General features: G+C 48.4%; 1 protein-coding gene across 1 annotated transcript in view; it reads right to left on the bottom strand.

The window, feature by feature from the left end:
- LOC135260302 (collagen alpha-1(XV) chain-like) overlaps positions 1-21,023 on the bottom strand; it is a 51,487-nt gene continuing 30,464 nt past the window's right edge. Inside the window, exons 22-41 of the mRNA XM_064345545.1 lie at positions 18,889-18,924; positions 17,539-17,601; positions 17,038-17,127; positions 16,917-16,952; positions 16,394-16,447; positions 16,072-16,128; positions 14,473-14,532; positions 14,014-14,055; positions 12,495-12,522; positions 11,525-11,608; positions 11,187-11,212; positions 10,245-10,343; positions 9,306-9,450; positions 8,301-8,365; positions 7,221-7,349; positions 6,319-6,450; positions 5,648-5,710; positions 4,488-4,685; positions 2,609-2,724; positions 1-869 (exon numbers count right to left, since the gene is read on the bottom strand). Of these exons, the coding sequence (XP_064201615.1) occupies positions 647-869; positions 2,609-2,724; positions 4,488-4,685; positions 5,648-5,710; positions 6,319-6,450; positions 7,221-7,349; positions 8,301-8,365; positions 9,306-9,450; positions 10,245-10,343; positions 11,187-11,212; positions 11,525-11,608; positions 12,495-12,522; positions 14,014-14,055; positions 14,473-14,532; positions 16,072-16,128; positions 16,394-16,447; positions 16,917-16,952; positions 17,038-17,127; positions 17,539-17,601; positions 18,889-18,924 (1,746 nt within the window). The 3' untranslated portion in view covers positions 1-646. The remainder of the gene's footprint in view (positions 870-2,608; positions 2,725-4,487; positions 4,686-5,647; positions 5,711-6,318; positions 6,451-7,220; positions 7,350-8,300; positions 8,366-9,305; positions 9,451-10,244; positions 10,344-11,186; positions 11,213-11,524; positions 11,609-12,494; positions 12,523-14,013; positions 14,056-14,472; positions 14,533-16,071; positions 16,129-16,393; positions 16,448-16,916; positions 16,953-17,037; positions 17,128-17,538; positions 17,602-18,888; positions 18,925-21,023) is intronic.

Here is a 21,023-nt window from a genome sequence, read left to right as displayed (position 1 = left end):
TTCTGTTAACTCTCAGGTGTGACAGTTGTTTTCCCCCAACTTTTCACTTTCAAGGGTTGACTCCGAGCAACACTGGGAAATGATAACATTGGCGGCACAACCGGTAAAGAACTCCCTACATTTTAACCTCAGATCGGTAATGAGCAAAACATGCTGATGTTTGATTGGACAGAAGCCAGCCTGATTTGAAGAACAGCCTCTCCCATTGGCTGAGATTCCACAACGGTTCACTCTGAGGTATGGGTTCTTTGGCATCCTGTCAGTCAAGCGGACAGTGTGGGTGGGACGATGGCGGTACAAAGCAATGTACACATATTTACACCTTTTCAAAGTTAGAAATATAACGAATATTTAAAAATAAAACTAAATCAGAAAAGAATGAGGACTCCACACAGAGGTGGTTGTCTATGTGTTTGTTGGGGGAGGGGGGGGCAGGGGGTGGGGCGTGGCCAGGGCAGGGGGTGTGGCCAGGGTGGAGGGGGTGGGGGGCGTGGCCCAGGCGAGGCCAGGGTGGGGAGGCAGGGCCAGGTCAGGAGTGGGGGGCATGATCAGGTTAGAGGGGGGCGTGGCCAAGATGGGGGCGGGGCCAGGGGAGGGGGGTGCTGGCCCAGGCGGGGCCAGGATTGGGGGGCGGGGCCAGGGTGGGTTAGCTCCTCCCCCGGGGCCCCGCCGGCACGTAGCCGTTCTCGACGCAGAGCACGACGAAGCGGTTGGAGCAGCTGCGGGGGTTCTGGCCCAGGAGCAGGCCGCTCTGCAGGGGCGTGGCCTGGCCCGTCACCGCCATGTCCCCCGCCCGCCACGCCTCGCAGTAGCTGGAGGTCATACGGATCCCCACAGAGCTGGAGCCATGCCACAGCATCTTCTGAGGCCTGCGGGAGCACACGCACGCGCACGCGCACGCGCACACACACACACACACACACACACACACACACACACACGCGCGCGCGCGCGCACACACACACACACACACATACATACATACATACATACGCACATACGCACGCACGCACGCACGCACGCACGCACACACACACGCACACGCACACACGCACGCGCACACATGCACACATACACATACACACACACACACACACAAACACACATACACACACACAAACACACATACACACACACACGCACGCACGTACGCACACACACGCACACGCACACGCACACACATACATACATACATACATACATACACGCACACACACGCGCACACACATACACACATACATACACACACACACACATACACATACACACACACACAAATACAGACATACACACACACACACACACGCACACACACACACACATACATACACACACACACACATATACACACACACACATACACATACACACACACACAATACAGACATACACACACACACACACACGCACACACACACACACAATGGATTAAAACAAAGCAGAGCATTTGTTCGCAGTACTGAGGTACTGAGAGAGACAGTCAGTGACACCTGTGCAAGATAAGCAGTCAGCAGTCAGATGAGACGTTTCCAGCTGCAGTTACACACTGAATGGAAACACAAGCCCGTTAAAATGTATCGGTCCTGAACCTTGAAAAGGCGAAACCCGCTCCGCTCCAGTAACGAAAACCGAATTCAATCTCCCAACACCCTGTTTCATTTCACTCGCACCGACACCATCCGGACATCTCCGCAGTTTTTCCAGTTCGCGTTCTCCATTAGAAAATAATCTCCGGAGCTCGGTAACAGAAAAGAGGGTCCACTCCACAAAAAGCGCCCCAGAAAAGCGCCTAGCCATCCGTTAAATAGCAGAACGCTCGCTTTTCAGCAAGACGGCACACACACACACACACACACACACAAACCGCCTAGCCATCCGTTAAATAGCAGAACGCTCGCTTTTCAGCACGACGGCACACGGCGGGCCTGCTGAGTCACTTCTAACGCAGCCCGCGTGGAGATGTGCTGACTAATGCCCCTGCATAAACAGACAGAGAACACAGCGGCAGTGAGGATGATGATGATGATGATGATGGCCGCGGTCGTCCGGGGTTGTCCAAGGCCACACTGCAGGGGGTGAGTCGAGAGCCCACAGACCCTGTTTTTGGGATTTGGGGGATTTCTATCGTCCCACCACTGCTGACGATAATTGTCACTGAGCTATTCTCTTTTTGGCCCCTTGTTTTAAATATAACTCTTTTACCAGGCTGTACTTTTAGAGTGATGTTTTATTTGTAAGGATACAAATTCGTGTCCGTCCTTTTTAAACACTACCCATTTATACTGGTTATTAGAGAAGTCTTTGCAGAGAACGGTAAGGTGACCTGCAGGCACAGTAAAATGTCCGGTGATAATTCAATGCTAACGAAGAGCACTGAACGGAGTTGATTGAACACTGAACATTTTACGGTGAACGCTTTATTTTTAGTTATAATTAGTTACGCACTAATTTATATCTAGCTAATAAATTACATGTATTTGAGAGGCTGCCACATCCATTCTTTTCACAGGGCATGACACAGATGATTCACAGAGACACCTCAGAGGTGAGGCACACTGAGCTTTTGGGGGGGGGGGGGGGCTGGTGCACCCTAGCCCCACCCACTCACCAGGCGGGGTCTGTCATCACGTTGCGCCCGTCGAAGGAGTAGATCGGGATCTCCGGATCGAAGACGCCCCCGTTCCCCGAAAAGATGGACATCCAGCTGCTGAAGAGCACATCGCCCTGAGGAGAGAGGAACAGGAGGGATGAGTGTGGAACAGGAGGGATGAGTGTGGAACAGGAGAGGAACAGGAGGGGTGAGTGGGAACAGGAGGGATGAGTGGGAACAGGAGGGATGAGTGTGGAACAGGAGAGATGAGTGTGGGAACAGAAGAGAGGAACAGGAGGGATGAGTGTGGAACAGGAGAGAGGAACAGGAGGGATGAGTGAGGAACAGGAGGGAGAAGTGAGGAACAGGAGGGATGAGTGAGGAACAGGAGGGAGAAGTGAGGAACAGGAGGGATGAGTGTGGAACAGGAGAGAGGAACAGGAGGGATGAGTATGGAACAGGAGGGATGAGTGTGGAACAGGAGAGATGAGTGAGGAACAGGAGGGAGAAGTGAGGAACAGGAGGGATGAGTGTGGAACAGGAGGGATGAGTGAGGAACAGGAGGAATGAGTGTGGAGCAGGAGGGATGAGTGTAGAAAGGGAGGGATGAGTGTGGAACAGGAGGGATGAGCGAAGAACAGGAGGGATGAGTGTAGAAAGGGAGGGATGAGTGAAGAACAGCAGGGATGAGTGGGAAGTGTCTGTAAATTAACCCCAGAAAGGCATTATTTTTGCAAAGAAACTTGGCACTGCATGTGCATCCAAGCACATTTAAACCTTTTAAATCCTGAGATTTGTTATAAAGAACATTTGGTAAATGGTAAATAGACTGCATTTATATAGTGCTTTTATCCAAAGCGCTTTACAATTGATGCCTCTCATTAGCCAGAGCAGTTAGGGGTTAGGGTTTAGGTGTCTTGCTCAAGGACACTTTGACACTCCCAGGGCGGGGTTTGAACCGGCAACCCTCCGACTGCCAGACAATCGGTCTTACCTCCTGAGCTATGTCGCCCCAATTGAGATTATATCATATGTGGGGCAGTATTAATAAAAAGTATTCATAAAAACTATGAATTTATTAGATCACACATCATTTTCGGGGAAGAAACAACATAAAATCTTCAAAGAACAGACTCTTTAATCTCAGTGTCTCCGGCGCTGTGAGGAGAGCAGCGTCTGTGCGGCCTACCCTAACCCTAACCCTAACCCTAACCCTAACCCTACCCTAACCCTAACCCCAACCCCAACCCCAACCCTAACCCTAACCCTAACCCCAACCCTAACCCTAACCCTAACCCCAACCCTAACCCTAACCCTAACCCTAACCCTAACCCCAACCCTAACCCTAACCCTACCCTAACCCCAACCCTAACCCAAACCCTACCCTAACCCTAACCCCAACCCCAACCCCAACCCTAACCCTAACCCTAACCCCAACCCTAACCCTACCCCTAACTCTAACCCTAACCCTAACCCTACCCTAACCCCAACCCCAACCCTAACCCTAACCTAACCCTAACCCTAACCCTAACCCTAACCCCAACCCTAACCCTAACCCTAACCCTAACCCTACCCTAACCCTACCCTAACCCTAACCCTAACCCTAACCCCTACCCCAACCCTAACCCTAACCCTAACCCTAACCCCAACCCTAACCCTAACCCTAACCCCAACCCTAACCCTAACCCTTACCCCAGCCCTAACCCCAACCCTAACCCTAACCCTAACCCTAACCCCAACCCTAACCCAAACCCTACCCTAACCCTAACCCCAACCCTAACCCCAACCCTAACCCTAACCCTAACCCCAACCCTAACCCTACCCCTAACTCTAACCCTAACCCTAACCCCAACCCTAACCCTACCCGCAGGTTCAGAGCAGTGTTTGTGTGGCCTACCCGCAGGTTGAGCACGGGCATGTTGAAGCGGTCGCTCTTCTTCACGATGCTGGCCAGGTCCTGCAGGTGCGAGGACAGGAAGGCCCTGTAGGTGGTCGCCATGCCGACGGCGCGGGCCTGCTGGTAGCACAGGAAGTCGGCCCCCCGGATCCCCCGCAGGCCCCCGGAGAACGGGGCGTTCAGGGCCACCAGGCGGAGCTGGGGAGCAGGGCGGAGTCACAGGGTCAGACGGGGGGGGGGGACTGCCGTCCAATCACAACGCTCCCCTCCAGCGCACGGCCAATCAGCTACACATACACACATACACACACACACATAAACATACACACATACAAACACATGCACACACACGCACATGCACACATACAGCACACACATACATACACACACACACACACACACACCAGAACATACTTTCCCCGGATCACATCAGCATAAGAAAGACAGGAGGTGTGAAGCAATGACTTGCAGCTCCATCATCGCTATAAAATATTTATGTTTTCCTCTGGCCTCAATCAGAGAGGTGCCGTTCACAGCAAAAAGAAACCATTCGTGAAACCAGCGGCGCTATGCTCTGGCTTTACCCCCAAACCATCGTCCCAAACGAGGCTCGCCGGAACCCCTCTCTAAAACCTCTGGCAGGCAGAAAGCACCAGAGCGCCGACCTGGTCCAAACCCGAGAAGACCGCGCCGCAGGGAAGTCACATTTGGCCTCTCGCTCGGACCGGACGTGGCCAGACCCGCGTTTCTGAAGCTGGCTTTCATCGAGACATTACAATGGACTACATTTATATAGTTATATAATTTTATCCAAAGTGCTTTACAATTGATGCCTCTCATTCACCCAATCACACACACACACACACACACACACACACACACACACTCACACTCACACTCACACTCACACACCAATGGTGAAAGGCTGCCATGCAAGGCACCAATCAGCTCGTTAGGTGTTTTGCTCAGGGACACTTCGACACGCCCAGGGCAGGGGATCGAACCGGCAACCCTCCGACTGCCTCCTGAGCTATGTCGCCCCCTGGTAAAAATTACATGCTTTAAAAAATATATATATTCCATTACAATGTTTAAGAAAACGGGGCCTGCATTGCAGCACGTAGGGAAACTACAGAGAGAGATCACAGAGCGATTCTTACCCCTGGGCCTGTGCCAACGCTCTGTGGCAGAATGGTGTGGCCAGGCAGGAAGGTCTGCAGGGCCTGAAACAGATCAAACGGACGCGTTACACGTGTAGTGCAGGGTGTCAGAAATGGCTCCGATACAGCAGGGTGTCACAGGAAAAGGATCCTGGCTCCAGGGCGGAAGCCATTTTGCAGGCAGTTGTCCAGGAAGTGAACGGTGCATTTGGTGGCAAGGAAGGATAGCCACGCCCATAGCCACACCCACAACCCTGCCCATAACCACATTCATACCCACACCCTTCACCATGCCCATAACCACACCCATGGCTACCCCCATACCCACACCCCTAACCATGCCCAAAGCCATACTCATAGCCATACCCATAATCACACCCACAACCCTGACCATAACCACATTCATACCCACACCCTTCACCATGCCCATAACCACACCCATGGCCACCCCCATAGCCACACCCCTAACCATGCCCAAAGCCATACTCATAGCCACACCCATAATCACACCCAACCATGCCCATAACCACACCCATGGCCACCCCCATACCCACACCCCTAACCATGCCCAAAGCCATACTCATAGCCACACCCATAATCACACCCTTCACTGTGCCCATAGCCACACCCCTCACTGTGCCCATAGCCACGCCCGTTTCCCGTCCTCGTACCTGGGAAGGCGTTCTGAGACTGGCGCGCTCCGGAACCCTACTCAGCACCTGTGAGGAAGAGGAGGAGGCGGAGGCGGAGGCGGAGGAGGAGGAGGAGGGGCTGTCCGCGGGGATGGGGATCACCTCGCCGAGCTGCGGAAACAGGGAGCAGGGACACGTCCCATGGCTTTAGTCTAAACCCTCCAAACCCAAGCGAAAAACATTATAGACTTCAGCACACTTTAATTTTAATGAAATACACTTCAATTACACTTCAAGTGTTCTCAAGTGCAGTAGATTCATTTAGTTGCACTTCAGCACATTATTTGTTTCAGTCTTCAGGAACAATGCCACCCCTGCCTACCACAGCCAAACATGCCCCACTTACCGAGCCGCTCATTCATTTCTATTCTTTTTATTTTGTTTACTTTTGCCCCAAGAAAACCAATTTTATGTATCCTGCAGGGGCATGAGTACAACAGGCAGCTGCGATTTATCACCCTTTCTCTCACACACACACACACACACACACACACACACGCACACGCACACACACACACGCACTCACTCTCTCACACACACACACACACACACACACACGCACACGCACTCACTCTCTCACACACACACACTCACACACACGCGCCCTCTCTCTCACACACACTCACACATTGGCACATCAAACTGAGACAATCATGTCAGTCACTGTGATGAAGCAGGGCTGCCCAACGGTGATGGCAGAATGCATCTCTCTCTCACACACACACACACACACACACCCTCTCCCTCACACACACACACACACTCACACCCTCTCACACACACACACTCACACACACGCACCCTCTCTCTCACACACACACACACACACACCATCTCTCACACACACACACACACACACAGGTGAGGGGCCGTCAGCGTACCTGCACCTGTCTCCAGCCGTCCCGCACGCGGATGTAGAGCTGGGCCGTGTCGGAGACGTAGGCCATGGTGCCCTCCACCGCGCGGTACGTCTCCCTCAGCAAGGTGTCCACGCTCAGAAGGGTGGTCACCTGGGACAGGCAGAGAGGTAGAGTCACGCTCTACACACCGTACACACGCAGGTAGAGTCACACACTGTACACACGCAGGTAGAGTCACACTCTACAACTGTACACACGCAGGTAGAGTCACACACTGTACACACGCAGGTAGAGTCACACACTGTACACACGCAGGTAGAGAGGTAGAGTCACACTCTTACACACTGTACACACGCAGGTAGAGTCACACACTTACACACTGTACACACGCAGGTAGAGTCACACTCTACACACTGTACACACGCAGGTACAGTCACACTCTACACACTGTACACACGCAGGTAGAGAGGTAGAGTCACACACTTACACACTGTACACACGCAGGTAGAGAGGTAGAGTCACACACTTACACACTGTACACACGCAGGTAGAGAGGTAGAGTCACATCCTTACACACTGTACACACGCAGGTAGAGAGGTGGAGTCACACACTTACACACTGTACACACGCAGGTAGAGAGGTAGAGTCACATCCTTACACACTGTACACACGCAGGTAGAGAGGTAGAGTCACACTACACACTGTACACATGCAGGCGTACTCATGCAGGTAATAAAACACAGGAAAAAACGAAGGTGTCGCACAAAGTTCAGCATTTAACCTCTCTGTAAATGAGTATCAAAGTAAGAAGGATTTATATAGCGCCTTTTGCATCCCAAAATGCTTCACGGAAAACATGAGGAAGAAAGAATACAAAATAAAATAGTAAACGGATCAGAAATAAACAAAGGCATGTTGAAGCACATAAAACCAAGTTTTAAGATACAAAAGAACAACAAAAGAACAAATCAACTGAAAGCTGACGTAAACGTTGACTCTCAAAACTAGCTGCAGCTGTTGGCTGCCTCTCTATTCTCCGCACGGTCCGTTTGACCCTCCCCCCCCCCCCCTCCTTCCACCCCCCACTCCACCCCACTCACTGGATTTCCGTGTCCAGGGGCCCCAGGAAGTCCTGGAGGGCCGGGTGGCCCCGGAAGGGAAACGCCTGAAAGGACAGGAGCAGACGCATGGGATTCGGGGCCCCGTGGGGCCCCACGTGTGCGTCTAAACCGCCGCGCGTTCTCATCACAGTCACAGCCGAGGCCGAAAGTTACTCAGACTCCGTTTTTAACAACTCCACACATTCCAAGTTACCACACATCTCTTTTGGCAGGTCAATTAGGGCATCTACTCAGTTCACGTCAGAGGTGATTTTAAAACAATCGATTAGAGACTAGAGACGTTAGCGATTAGAGACTTCCCAAACTGCGCATGCTCTCCGATCCCCGCTGTGAACACACAGACAAAGCTGGCCTGCTCTCAGCAGCCACTCCAAGGAGCAGTAAAGCCTACTTCCTCTTATCCTGGATTTAACCTTGTTTTTGATTGCTCGCGCTCTCAAAATACATTTGAGAACCAGGCTTTCATATTAATATTTATATGTATGCTTAGGCCTTTCTGAAGAGCAGGTATTTTTTTTGTGGATTGAATAATGTTCTGGCGCAATGTAACCAAGGTCCATGAAAAAGAAAAGGACACAAAATTAAATGCAAAACTTTCAGCCACTCGTGCAGAGCGATGGAAGATAAAAATGTATTTATTCTGGAACACTTTAAAATGTCGGCACATTCGGCGTTTTAAAGTATTGTATATATTTACAACAAATACATTTCTATCTTCCATCGCTTTGCAAGAGCAGGTTTAAAAAAATCTTTTTTTTTTAATCATAGAAATCCATTCTAGAACTCCACTGCTTTCAGTTACCAGCAGTGATTGTGACATCAGCATTAGAATGTCCAGTTAAGAACATTCTAATCACACATTTGTGACCTCACACCTTTAATGATTAATCTATGTGGCGAGAGAGGGGAAAAAAAAAAAAAAACCCATGTGACAGATGGACATGCGGTCTGCGACGTATTTGGAAATCGCACGGAGCGTCTCACCCGAACCGTAGAGAGGGGGTGGCCCCGGTGGGCCCGGAGGCCCGGGGGGGCCCTGCGGTCCCGCCCGTCCGTACCCGGGGGCCCCTGGTAGTCCGGGAGTTCCAGGGGGGCCCTGGGGGCCGACGATGGATTCCCCTTTGGGGCCCTGAAACAAAGGCAAGACTTTCTCACCCTCGGGCCTTCCCCCCCCCCCCAATACAAATCCAGCGCACATCTGAAATGACTTAAAATCAATGTGTTTATTGATTCGCCGTTTAAAAACGCAGCCTCCGTGTCACTTAAAGAGCGTCCGTCCTCTTCCTCACGTCAAGGGGGCATTAGTGGGAAAGCACTGATCTCATCCTGTAAAATCCATGACTTTCTACCTTAGTTTACAAACATGTTCTGAGCCCAGCAAGGCCTTGGGTTTTGAGTGCAACGGAGATGAGCCAACTTCATAAACGATGAGTGACTTACTGTTGTCTTACTTTTGTTCTCGAGAACAAACACAAACTCATTCATCCCCCCAAAATAAAGCTTTTCTTTTTGCGGAACGCATCGTTTCAAAAAACCCTGATTGCTCACATGTGCCACAACCCCATCAAAACATTCCTATGCGGGGGGGGGGGAATTATACAGCAACCCAACGGAACTGAACTGAACCGAAACCAAGGAAAACATATTTCAGTCACAACACACCACATGAAGAGATCACAGGCGGCCAAAAGCCCGCCCCCTCCGCCCCCCCCCCATCACCCCTACCCCCCTCGAATAAACAGGATAAAACCGTCCTGCATGCTCATATACTGTATTCCCTATCACACAAGATCATTTGAGAAATGATCTTTGCAGTAATTAGTTTAAGCTGCAGTGGTTAATTGACAGACAGCTTTAGAGGGGTCGTTGGGGGGGGGTGGTTGGGGGGGGATTTGGGGATGGGGGGGGTGATAACACACTCACCACAAGGCCTGATCTCCCGGGGGGGCCAGGGGGACCCAGAACGCCCGGCTCCCCCCTGTCTCCCTTCTCTCCTTTGTAGCCCAGATTCCCTTTATCCCCCTGAGAGAGAGAGAGAGAGAGAGAGAGAGAGAGAGATCGACAGCACAGGCTCAGTGACCACGCACGCAATTGAAAAGGAGACACGGAATACATGGTTACCAAAGAACAAGTAGTGGTCACTGTAGACAGGAGAGAGTGGAAACAGAGATGCACTTTCCTACATGGAAAAGATTCAGAAATTAGGAACATTAAACAATTTTCTCTAATATAAAGACTTCAAAAAAGAGGAAAATGCAAATCCTGCAGGAGAAGCAACGGACACTGAGCAAAGTACATCTGATGCCATAACTGAGGACATTGGTGACGACCAAAATATTATTTATATTTATTATTATTTTTTTTTTGCAATTTTGATTTTTTTTTTTTTTTTTTACATTATTATTATATTATATTATTGTATTATTATGTATAATTGTTATGATTTTATTATGTTATTGTATAGCCAATGTATGCATTGTTGTGTTCCACAATGTTGTAGGTATTCATGTTTCCTGTTCCTGTTTCTATGTAGCTAGGCAAAAGACAAGTGTATTTCATGCCAATAAAGCATTTTGAATTTGAATTTGAATTTGAGGCAGACAGATGGACACAGAAGGAAAGAGAGAGGGACAGAGACAGAGAGAGAGAGAGGCAGACAGATGGACACAGAAGGAAAGAGAGAGGGACAGAGATATATTGCATGTTCAGAGAGTCCGGAGTTCAGGTTTAATTGCTGGCCCTAATCCCTCTTCTCTCGCTCATCTCTGTACGTAACAAAACTGACTGTCATCCTGAGACTGTCCCAAACCCAGCTCCAATGGCCTGCTTAGGTTCTACAGGCGACCGTCTGCACAACAGACTCACCACAAATCCGTCAGTGACCTCAGAGGCTGTGGGGGAAAAAAAAACACACATTTCACTCATTAGTGACCAGCCAATCAGAACAAAGGATGTATGTATGTATGTAAGCACTTTATGTAACAGTGATATTACAAAGACAATCGTACCTTGGGTTAATTTTCGGGCATCGCTCATTACTGATACTGAGTCCAATAACAAAGTAATATATGATTTATTAAATATAAATAAGTCATGGTTGTTGGGGCATAAAGGTTCACAGCATGTCCAACAGTGAATATGTAACAGAGAGCAAGGCGCTGCATATAAAACAGATGCTGCTTTATCCTACAAGAGCACACCACCTGATGCACCTGGTTTCCCAGGCAACCCCACGTCTCCCTTTTCTCCTTTGGGTCCCTTGGCTCCCAAAGACCGTCTCTGGCTTCCTACAGGAAGGAGGAAAGAGCAGGACGGAAACAGAGCAGGTTGAGTGGACTTATTTCACCTGAGAATTTCTGCTGAAAGAACGGTCGACAAGCTTCATCTCTGACCGTCGCAACACAGACCTGGTCTTGGGAGGCTGCTATGTCTAAGGCAGGCGGCCATTTTTTCCAAAAAGTTATTTTTTCAAAAGTCGGTGTTCTAGAACTCCACTGCTTTCAGTCACCAGCAGCGATTGTTACATCAGCATCAGAATGTTCAGCTAAGAACATTCTGACCGCATATTTGTGATCTCACACCTCAAAGGGTTAATAACCACTTGATTTGATGCCTTTAGTTCACCTCTCCGGCTCTGAGACAGTTGAGGGCGGTTTGAGTTGACCCGGAAAATTCACTATAATTGAAATACTACAGTGTTGTCATTCACCGCAAGGAGGAAAGCCCTTGGCGGTGGGGTTATAACTCAGATCAACAGTATCTTCCAAGCGTAAACACTAAGAGCAGGGCCTAAATGTTCTTATACTCGATGAGCATTGCCACGATGCCGTGCGTTAAGGGTCAGCATAACTGTGGATGTTCATTCTTTCTTTCCAATCAGGGACAGATGGAGGCCTGGTATATTAGGTGAGTGAAACTTCTCGCCGATCAGCGGTGTGAACTAATCAGTTAACCGTCAGGCAGAACGGATTTGGGGTGTCCCTGTTCAGATGTCTTGCCAGGGCGAAACAGAAGTCCGCGAGTAATCCAAATATCCCATCGCCCCTTGTGTTTTTCTCTCCTCCGTTCAATCTCGCTGTCCTTCTTTGCAGCGTGAGCGACTGACATCGTTGCTGTAGATCAATGCATCGTGCAAACAGTATGAACTCTCACAAGTTAGCATGGCGCACTGACCTTCGGGTGATCCCATGTTAGCGTACACCTGGGTGAGACAAATTAAAATGTCAGCAGACCCGTCACAAATGTGAAAAGCCAGTTTTGCTGAAACAGAAGGCCCCGTTCCATCAAAATACCCCAAAAGCCTACGGTCAGAAAAATGTTCCTTTTTGGAAAGCACATTCACAAAAGAAATTAATTTGTTCTTTGGAAAGTTGAGATATCCACTCTTTAGTCTAGAATGTATAGAACAGAGCCTCTGTGTGCATTCATTAAATTTGCCATTGTTCACCGAAATGCATTCAGAACAAAATTTGTTGCAACAGCAATGTAATTTAAATGCCGTTGTACAGATTTATACAGATAAACATACAAAAACATACATGTACTGTATGTATACATACATAGCCGTGTTAAGCCAAATAAAGTAGGCAAAAACTTTTATGACATTAAGTTCTTTCAAGATGACCCTCTAAAAACCTGCCAATTGTGAGGCGAAACGAAGAAAAACAAATTCTGAATTAAATTTGAACTAATTTACACATTTAATGTGGCAGTAATTAGCTTTGCCCATATCCACAGTGTTGTTCAGAGCAAAGCAGATGCCGGTGGCAAATGTGGTGTTTTTTTCCCGATAAGGCACTATGGCCCATGTCCTCAAGGCCAAAACCCTTGCAATTACGAAAAAAACCCAATTTTACAAACGCCACATTAGAAGAGGTGTTTTTTTTTTAGTGGGGCATCTTGGATTCCTGCAATTAGTCTTTGTCAGACTACAAGCCGATAGAACTGCCCTGCCCCCCCACCACCGCCCTCAAATTAGCCACACGCCATGCTGCATGCTAACAGCGATGCTTCAGCCAAGCCCAGCTTGGAGTTATGGGCCCCCCCCCACCGAAATAAAGAGCACACTCGAACCCTGGATTCACACCAGCTCAGCTTCAAGCCGCGTGTGCAGCTGTACAATACTTCCTCTAGGGGCGGGCTCCACAATTCGACTGTAATCTTGGTGTCGTGGATTTACAGAAGTGGCAGACACTTCTTCCAGGAAGTAGTCCTGAGGATCAGGGTTGGAGTCAAGTTCAGTCAGTTCAGAAAATTTAAATTCAGTTTTTGCACTGAAGGACGGCTCTAATATTATACGGGGATTTTTCAATACAAATTTGAATTTCGATTCGCTATTGTTGTTCACAAAATGGAAATGCAAAATGACCCCAACCTTGCTGAGGATTGGTAGCTTTTCTCCCACAGACACTGCAGTACAAGTACAGCATGTTGACAAGCAGCTGTACGTGGAATATCGATTTACCTTCTTTTCATTTGTCAGACGCTTTTTTGTCAAATGTGACTTGACAACGACACGTCCTAGCGCCCCTTTAGCGAAGATGTAATTGTACAGCGTCACATGCCAGCCTATCGCAGTGAGTCGAGCCGAAGGAAAGGACGCGGATTGGACAGCTTAGAGGTCAGAGGAGACAGGAGTCACAGTTAGACCACGCCCCAAGCACCAGCCAATCACAAGCTTCCGTTGACTTACTGGCGTTTTGCTGTACGGTCTGGGAGGGACTGGGAAAACTATCTTTAAAATTTAGAAGGAGAACAGCTCAGTGAACAGAGAACTGACAGAACGGGAAACAAACTGGCAAATGAGAACGGAGACGACAGGACGAGAGGGTGAGAGAGCACTGATTGGGCATCGCGTGGGAGTGTGCAGCGCAGTGTGTGCAGCGCCGGGGCGCAGGTGTGTGTGTGTGGTGCTGCGCGCAGTGTGTGTGCGTCTGTGCATGTGTGTGTGTGTGAGTGAGTGTGCATGCGCGCAAGTGTGTGTGTGCGTGCGTCTGGGCGTTTGTGCATGCGTGTGTGTGTGTGTGTGTGTGAGTGAGTGTGCTTGCACGTGTGTGTGCATGCATGCGTGCGTGTGTGCTTGTGTGTGTGTGTCTCTGTGTGTGTGTGCATGGGCGTGTATTTTTGGGGGGGGGTAGTTTCTTACACCTACCCCATTGAGGCCGAGAGCTGGTCCTGGGTGTCCCGGAGCTCCGGGGGGTCCTGGGGGGCCCTATTTAAACACAGAAGGGTGGCACTGCTCAGTCATGGCAACATGTTTCACCTTTAATCCCATATGCGAAAATAATAAACATGCTTTTCCAAGGTCATGGAAGCATACGGGCGAAGGATCAGCATTGAGCCTTCATCGTACCGTGCGCAAATTTCTGCCAATTTTTTTTTTTTTTTGGCCTCAAACCTACTAAATGTAATATTTAAGCGTAATACAATATTTATAACCATTTACATAATATTTGTATGATTGGCACTGAATTGCATCTGTGTTATCCACAGTTCAGAGGCTAAAGCCAAAAAATCAACTAGCGCTTTCACTGATGCCGGAGTAAAATTCTCACAGCTCTCTGGCTACACGAATGTGTGATAGTGAATTTTCACCTAGTTTAACCTCACAGCTTTTTACCATAGCCACTTTAATATGACTGATCATCACTAGGCAAGCATAACACTTAAGGAGTGTTCCAAACACATCCGAAGCCCTCATGGATATCTCCTTTTGATATGTTTAATATAAATATTAGCAAAGCTGTATTTGAAGTGCCCCAAACTGAACACAGTGAGAGCTGTATTATATGAAAGTGTTTGTATTCCTGCATGCAAAATTCTTATTCAAGTGTACCTCTCAAAAATGTTCATTAGGTCTAAATCTGGTATGGGTGTGTAATCCGTGGACAAATTTCTACTGAGCAGTATAGCTCAGCTGAGAATCAAAGAGAATCTTTGCTACTGAGAAAATATTGCTGTGATAAAAAATGTACATGTTTCCCTTTGACATAAAAAGCCTCCCAGCTTTAAGGTAGTTTGGGTTTGTGGGAAGCCATCTTTAATTAATGCACTGTAGTCTGAGAGTTCAGTTGAGTTGATTTTAAGAAATGTTTCGTAATAACATAATGACGTTTTTCACAGATGTTTTTTTTAACCTGACTAATTTTGAATTCAGTGCTCTTTTTTGACTACGGAAGTGAGAAGAGATGTTTTTAACTTGCAGATGCTGGGTATAAAATTTATTTTACTTCTTGGGAACAGCAAAAATAGACCATTCTTGCTGCTCTAAGGTTCTGCCTCAACACACAGCAACCTTCAGATCCAACATCACGTGAATGCGGACGCAATTGGTCGAATTAGCAAAAAATGGCTGTTTTTAAGCTTGTCCATCCATCCATTATCTATACCTGCTTATCCTGGGCAGGGTCGCAGTGGGGGTGCTGGAGCCTATCCCAGCGTGCATTGGGCGAGAGGCAGGAATACACCCCGGACAGGCCGCCAATCTATCGCAGGGCACACACACACCATTCACACACGCACTCGTACCCATGGGCAATTTAGAGTCTCCAATTAGCCTACCTGCATGCCTTTGGGCTGTGGGAGGAAACCGGAGTACCCGGAGGAGACCCACACGGACACAGGGGAGAACATGCAAAATCCACGCAGAGGGGCCTCCCAGGCCAGGATTCGAACCCGGGGCCTTCTTGCTGTGAGGCGACAGTGCTAACCACTGCACCACCGTGCTACCCAGCTAACAGATTAAACTCACCGGAGCACCAGTGGAATCGCCCTTCTCTCCTTTCTTGCCGATCATTCCTGGACGACCCTGAAGTGGCGGGAAAAAAAATTGCAACGTTACACGCACACAGAACCGTATCAGAGAGAGCAGCAGAGAGCCAATGGCGTGAAGTCAAGCACACTTTCACACGAATGACCACTTCCTGTATCCTACAGGGAAGTCCACTGCCCAGTGAAATGAGGGAGGAAGAGAAATCTCCTAGGTAACTAAGGATGGGTCAAGTGCAGAGGACAAATTACCCCACGGGGTTCAGTAAAGTATATCTTCTCTTAAATGGAAATGGTAGACTTACCGGGCGACCAGGAAACCCGTACTCTCCTTTGGGTCCCGGTGGTCCAATTGGCCCCTGTGGAGGGAAAAAAATTTGGATTTACAAAACATCAACTATCATCACATCTTTCACAATGTGTGTCAGTTCTACTGCCCTCACCCCACGCCCTCTTAAAGTGTATGTGTGCATGTGTGTATGTGCGTGTTTGTGTGTGTATGTGTGTGTGAGTGTGCGTGTGTTTGTAACTGTGAATGTGTGTGTGAGTGCATTTCTGTGTGTATGTGTGTGTGCGTGTGTGTGAGTGTGTGTGTGTGTGTGTGCGTGCGTCTTCTTTGTGAACAATGTGGTTTCTGCCAGTGCAGTTGAAATGTGGCCACTGAAATAAGACGTTTTCTTGTGGAAACAACAGAAGGAAAAACAAACCGCACGCACAGAATGCCAGCGGAGAAGGAAAAGCAAATAATCGAGAACAGAAGACCTCAGAAACCCAGAAACCCTGCCTGTCAGAGGACCAGGCCGGTGGGTGAACGCCACACAGACTCACCATGAGTCCGGCTGGCCCGGGGATACCACGGTCACCCTGTGCCACACAGAAAAAACAGGAAATGAGCAAATCGGTCATCAGCAACATGAACTTTGACCCCGGAAGTGAAAACGGCCGTTACCTTGAATCCCCGGGGCCCCTGGGGGCCTCTCAGGCCGGTGATCAAGGAGCCGTCGGCAGCGATGGTGACACCCGACTCGCCCTTCGCACCCTGATGGCACACACACGCACACACACACATACACGCGCGCGCACACACGCACACAGAGTTCCAGAGTAAATTCTGAGCGGAGTCAGCAGTAGAAGAATAAACACTTCAGTAACATCGGCTGGCCTCTCGATATCACTTCCTTTACTCCATCCACCTCTCTCCCCTCCTCTCCCCCTCTCCTTTCCTCTTCTCCCCTCCCCTGTCCTTTCCCCTATTCTCCTCTCCCCCTCTCCTCTCCTTCCCCCTTTTCTCCACTCCACTCTCTCCTCTCCTATCCTCTCCTCCGCTTTCCCGTCCTCTCCTCTCCTCCTCTCCTTCCGCTCTCTCCCTCTCTATCCTCCCACCCTCTCTATCTCTCTCCTCTCCTGTCCCCCCCTCTCCCCCTCCTCTCCCCACCTCTCCTCTCCTCACCTTCTGTCCAGGAGGTCCCGCAGCCCCACGCACTCCTACGCTCCCTTTGGGTCCCCTTGGCCCCTAAGCAAAAAAAAAAACACAATAATTACACAAGAAATACAGTCCTACTGTTCCTGCATACAACACCTGCACCACTTATACTCTCTAAGTTCTAGATAAATGGCCAGCCTAAATGGGTTGGACGGCCTGTTTTTCTAGCGTTAAGTAATCTTACGTCTTCTGTGGAAAAAATAAACAGACTCGTCTAGAGTTGCGCCAGTTGAGGTGGCAGAGTTCCAATCACAGGTCTACAGGGAAATTTGTGGGTGGAGCTAGCGATTGTGGAGTGGGACGGGAGACGGAACAGGGGACAGGGGACGGGGGACGTGATTGAGATTGTGGGTGCAGTGGAGAGTGGGGGTACACTCTGTTTCTTTGGTGTACCAATCAAAAACTTGGGTGTGTCCAGGAGACCCAGAACACAGCAGGCCACCACCAGTGATTTGCATCACCAGGCTTTTACAGGGGGACTGGTGCCAAAGCCATGATCCCAACAAGCAGCCATTTTGTGATTTTTCTCATCATTCATTTGTAAAAACCTACCCTGTTTAGTTCCCGGACAGCAGCACAAAAAATGAAACATGAATCAATTAATGCATTTGTCAAAAACTGTTTTCAGAGTTTGAGTCCAGCAAATGAAAAATATGTATGCATGAAAAAAAGTGTTTTCTTCGAAACAAAAAAAAATTATGAACTAGTCGTGGTCTTCAATCAAGACCTTGATAAGTAGAATCAGGTGTCATAGTGCTGGGCTAGAACAAAAACCTGCACCCACACACCGGCCCTTTTCAGATAAGACTGCACGCCCCTATGGCGTACTGGTTTGAACACACTGACACTGAGATGGATGGAATCAAACTCACTTCCTGTGATGACAGGAAGAGACAAAGGCGCAAAGCCACAGTAGGGGGCTTGTGAGTGGGGCTGTTTACTTATGGTTCTGATGTGATTCACTGTGGTCAAGGGTGAGCTTTAATCTGTGGATTCAAACCTTAAGTTTGCTCTGTAAAAATATTTTACTCAGGATCAATACTAGCAGTCAATGCAAATAGCAGAGTAGGCCGTGGTAGAGAAGAGAGTTCACCAGCTTATTTCCTTGACTGCTTTCTGAGTTTCAGAACTGTTTGACTCCTAATGCTTCATTAATCTTGATGTTGTAGCTTGTCATGCCTCCTAGTTTGACCAGGCATAGGCTAGGTCAGAGAGTAATGTTTACTGTGTGAACTGGACTCAATGCGTTCATGGCTACGTGCACACACACACACACGGCAAATCACATTTCTGATGAAGCAAAGACGTCATGCTTACAGGGAATCCCGCCATCCCAGGCAAGCCTTCTGGTCCCTGTAACATGCAAAGAGACACACAGGCAGGAAAGAACAGGCAGACAGGCGTGTGAACAGAGACTTAATCCTGCCCCTCAGAAGAACTGAACCACCAATCACCCAACATCTGGGACCAGGTCCCTGTAAGCTAGCCCTGGATCGGCGTCCGTGGACAGGAAGTGGAAAAAACGCTTGACGTGACCTGTGAGAACGGCTAGCGAGGTTCCTTTCTAAGCTAGCCAGCGGTAACTCCCAGCTACTCTGTCGTTTGTAGGTAATCAGAGCACGGCTTTAGTCAGGAAAACGGCAAGCATTGTTGGGCTGAATGGCCTATTCTCGTCATTATGTTATGCTATGCTATACTATGCTATGCTATGCTATGTTATGTAATCCCAGAGAGATTCCCTGTTACAGCCCACGAACAAGTACCTATCGTTGGCCATTGATAGAATAGGGGACAACACTTCACATTAAGTTGCACCTTTACCTGTGTAGTTAAATTGAAACTAATTTGGTTATTATTGAGTAACTCCCAACGTGCCATGGAACAACAGTTAGCGGTATTTTTTACGACCCGCTAATATTTTTAAATATTGCATTACACTCACAGGCTATGTCTTCAGCATACACAGCAAATACACCTTACCTGTTAATTTCACCATGTGTCTTCATGATACAGAATCATTTCATTTCTGCAGGAGAGATGGAACAGGGCTGGCCTTGTTCCGCTTGTGTCTAATTAAGACTACCACTTATGCTACAGCCGAACTGTTCTTCTGTGTTCCAAGGTGTAGTTACTCAGTAATAACCTCATGTTACCAAATTAGTTCCAAACTTATCCACGCAGGCATAGCTGCGACTTAACGTTAAAATGTTACCGAATGGCTCTGAACGTTGTTTTTCATTCTCAAGAAGATTGCCAGATTTAGCAAGGATCCCCCACGAGCAGCGGATTAATTTGAACATAACCGCGCTACCAATGTGCTCGGGCTCCCCTTTGGGCTCTATCCAATCAGAGATGCGAAATGGTTGGTCCATTAACCCAAACTCAACAGTTACTCCCGACAGCCATTTTGTGATACGAGATTGCCCCTTTGTATTCGAACGGCCACACTTGTTGAAGTGGTGCTGAAGTAACCGAAAGCAGCTTTTTTCTTTTTTTTTAAGGATAATTATCACTCAAAATGGCCTCCCCCCCTTCGCTTCACACAGCGTACAGACGAGGATGCCGTGGAGAGAAAAACCAGCTGCCCATTATGTCCATAACAAAAAAAAAAAACTATCAACAGCTCCAGTAAATACTCCGTGTTCCTGAAATTGAAAACCAGCTGGGTATGAAATTGGCTGTCCAGCTGTGACACAGCAGTCCGTGTAGGGAGCATTAACATATACACATAGACGCAGCATTGGCCTTTGGATCGTACGTCAACATCGCCGCCATATTGGACCAGGCAAGACTGGCCTGTAAACAAATACAAGTAAACGGGGTTTATGATCTATGTGGAGTAGAAAAAAAAGTTTTGAAAAACTTTTGGTTTATGGTCTACTCTACGTAGACCATAAACCATTGAATATAAAAACGACTCATTGAAATCAGTTGAGAAATGTAAACTTTATAGTGCTTTTTATCCAGAAAAACCGCAGCTCCCCCGTTTACTTCTATTTGTTTACAGGCCAGTCTTGCCTGATCCAATATGGCGGCCACGTTGACGTACGATCCAAAGGCCAATATGGCGTCTATGTATATATGTCTATGGTAGGGAGGACCTGGGCAATGTGCTTCAGAATGGAGACACTCAATACGACAGCACGTAGGCCCCGCGTGTCTGACGGTATGAACCCACTTTTTTTTCTCCTCATTGGCTTGGTCTTTTTTGCAGGGGAGGACATGAAACTTACATTTTTTTGAGAATCTTGAATTGACTGTTATGTGTACAGCACCACCACACAACAAACATTTCGACATTTTTATGATCCTGATTAATCCCCTGACTGCTAATACTAACTCTATTGAGCGCAACGGATTGCCCCCCCCCCCCATCATGGGGGCGTGGTCTATTCTTGCCCTGTCTCTATGCTTGCAGAACTGGACGCAGAGACAGTATTTCCCCCCCTTCT

The sequence above is a fragment of the Anguilla rostrata genome, chromosome 8, assembly GCF_018555375.3.
Source record: "Anguilla rostrata isolate EN2019 chromosome 8, ASM1855537v3, whole genome shotgun sequence".
Taxonomy (NCBI): domain Eukaryota; kingdom Metazoa; phylum Chordata; class Actinopteri; order Anguilliformes; family Anguillidae; genus Anguilla; species Anguilla rostrata.
The sequence above is the reverse complement of the archived record's forward strand: the minus strand, read 5'-3'. Positions and strand labels throughout refer to the sequence as shown.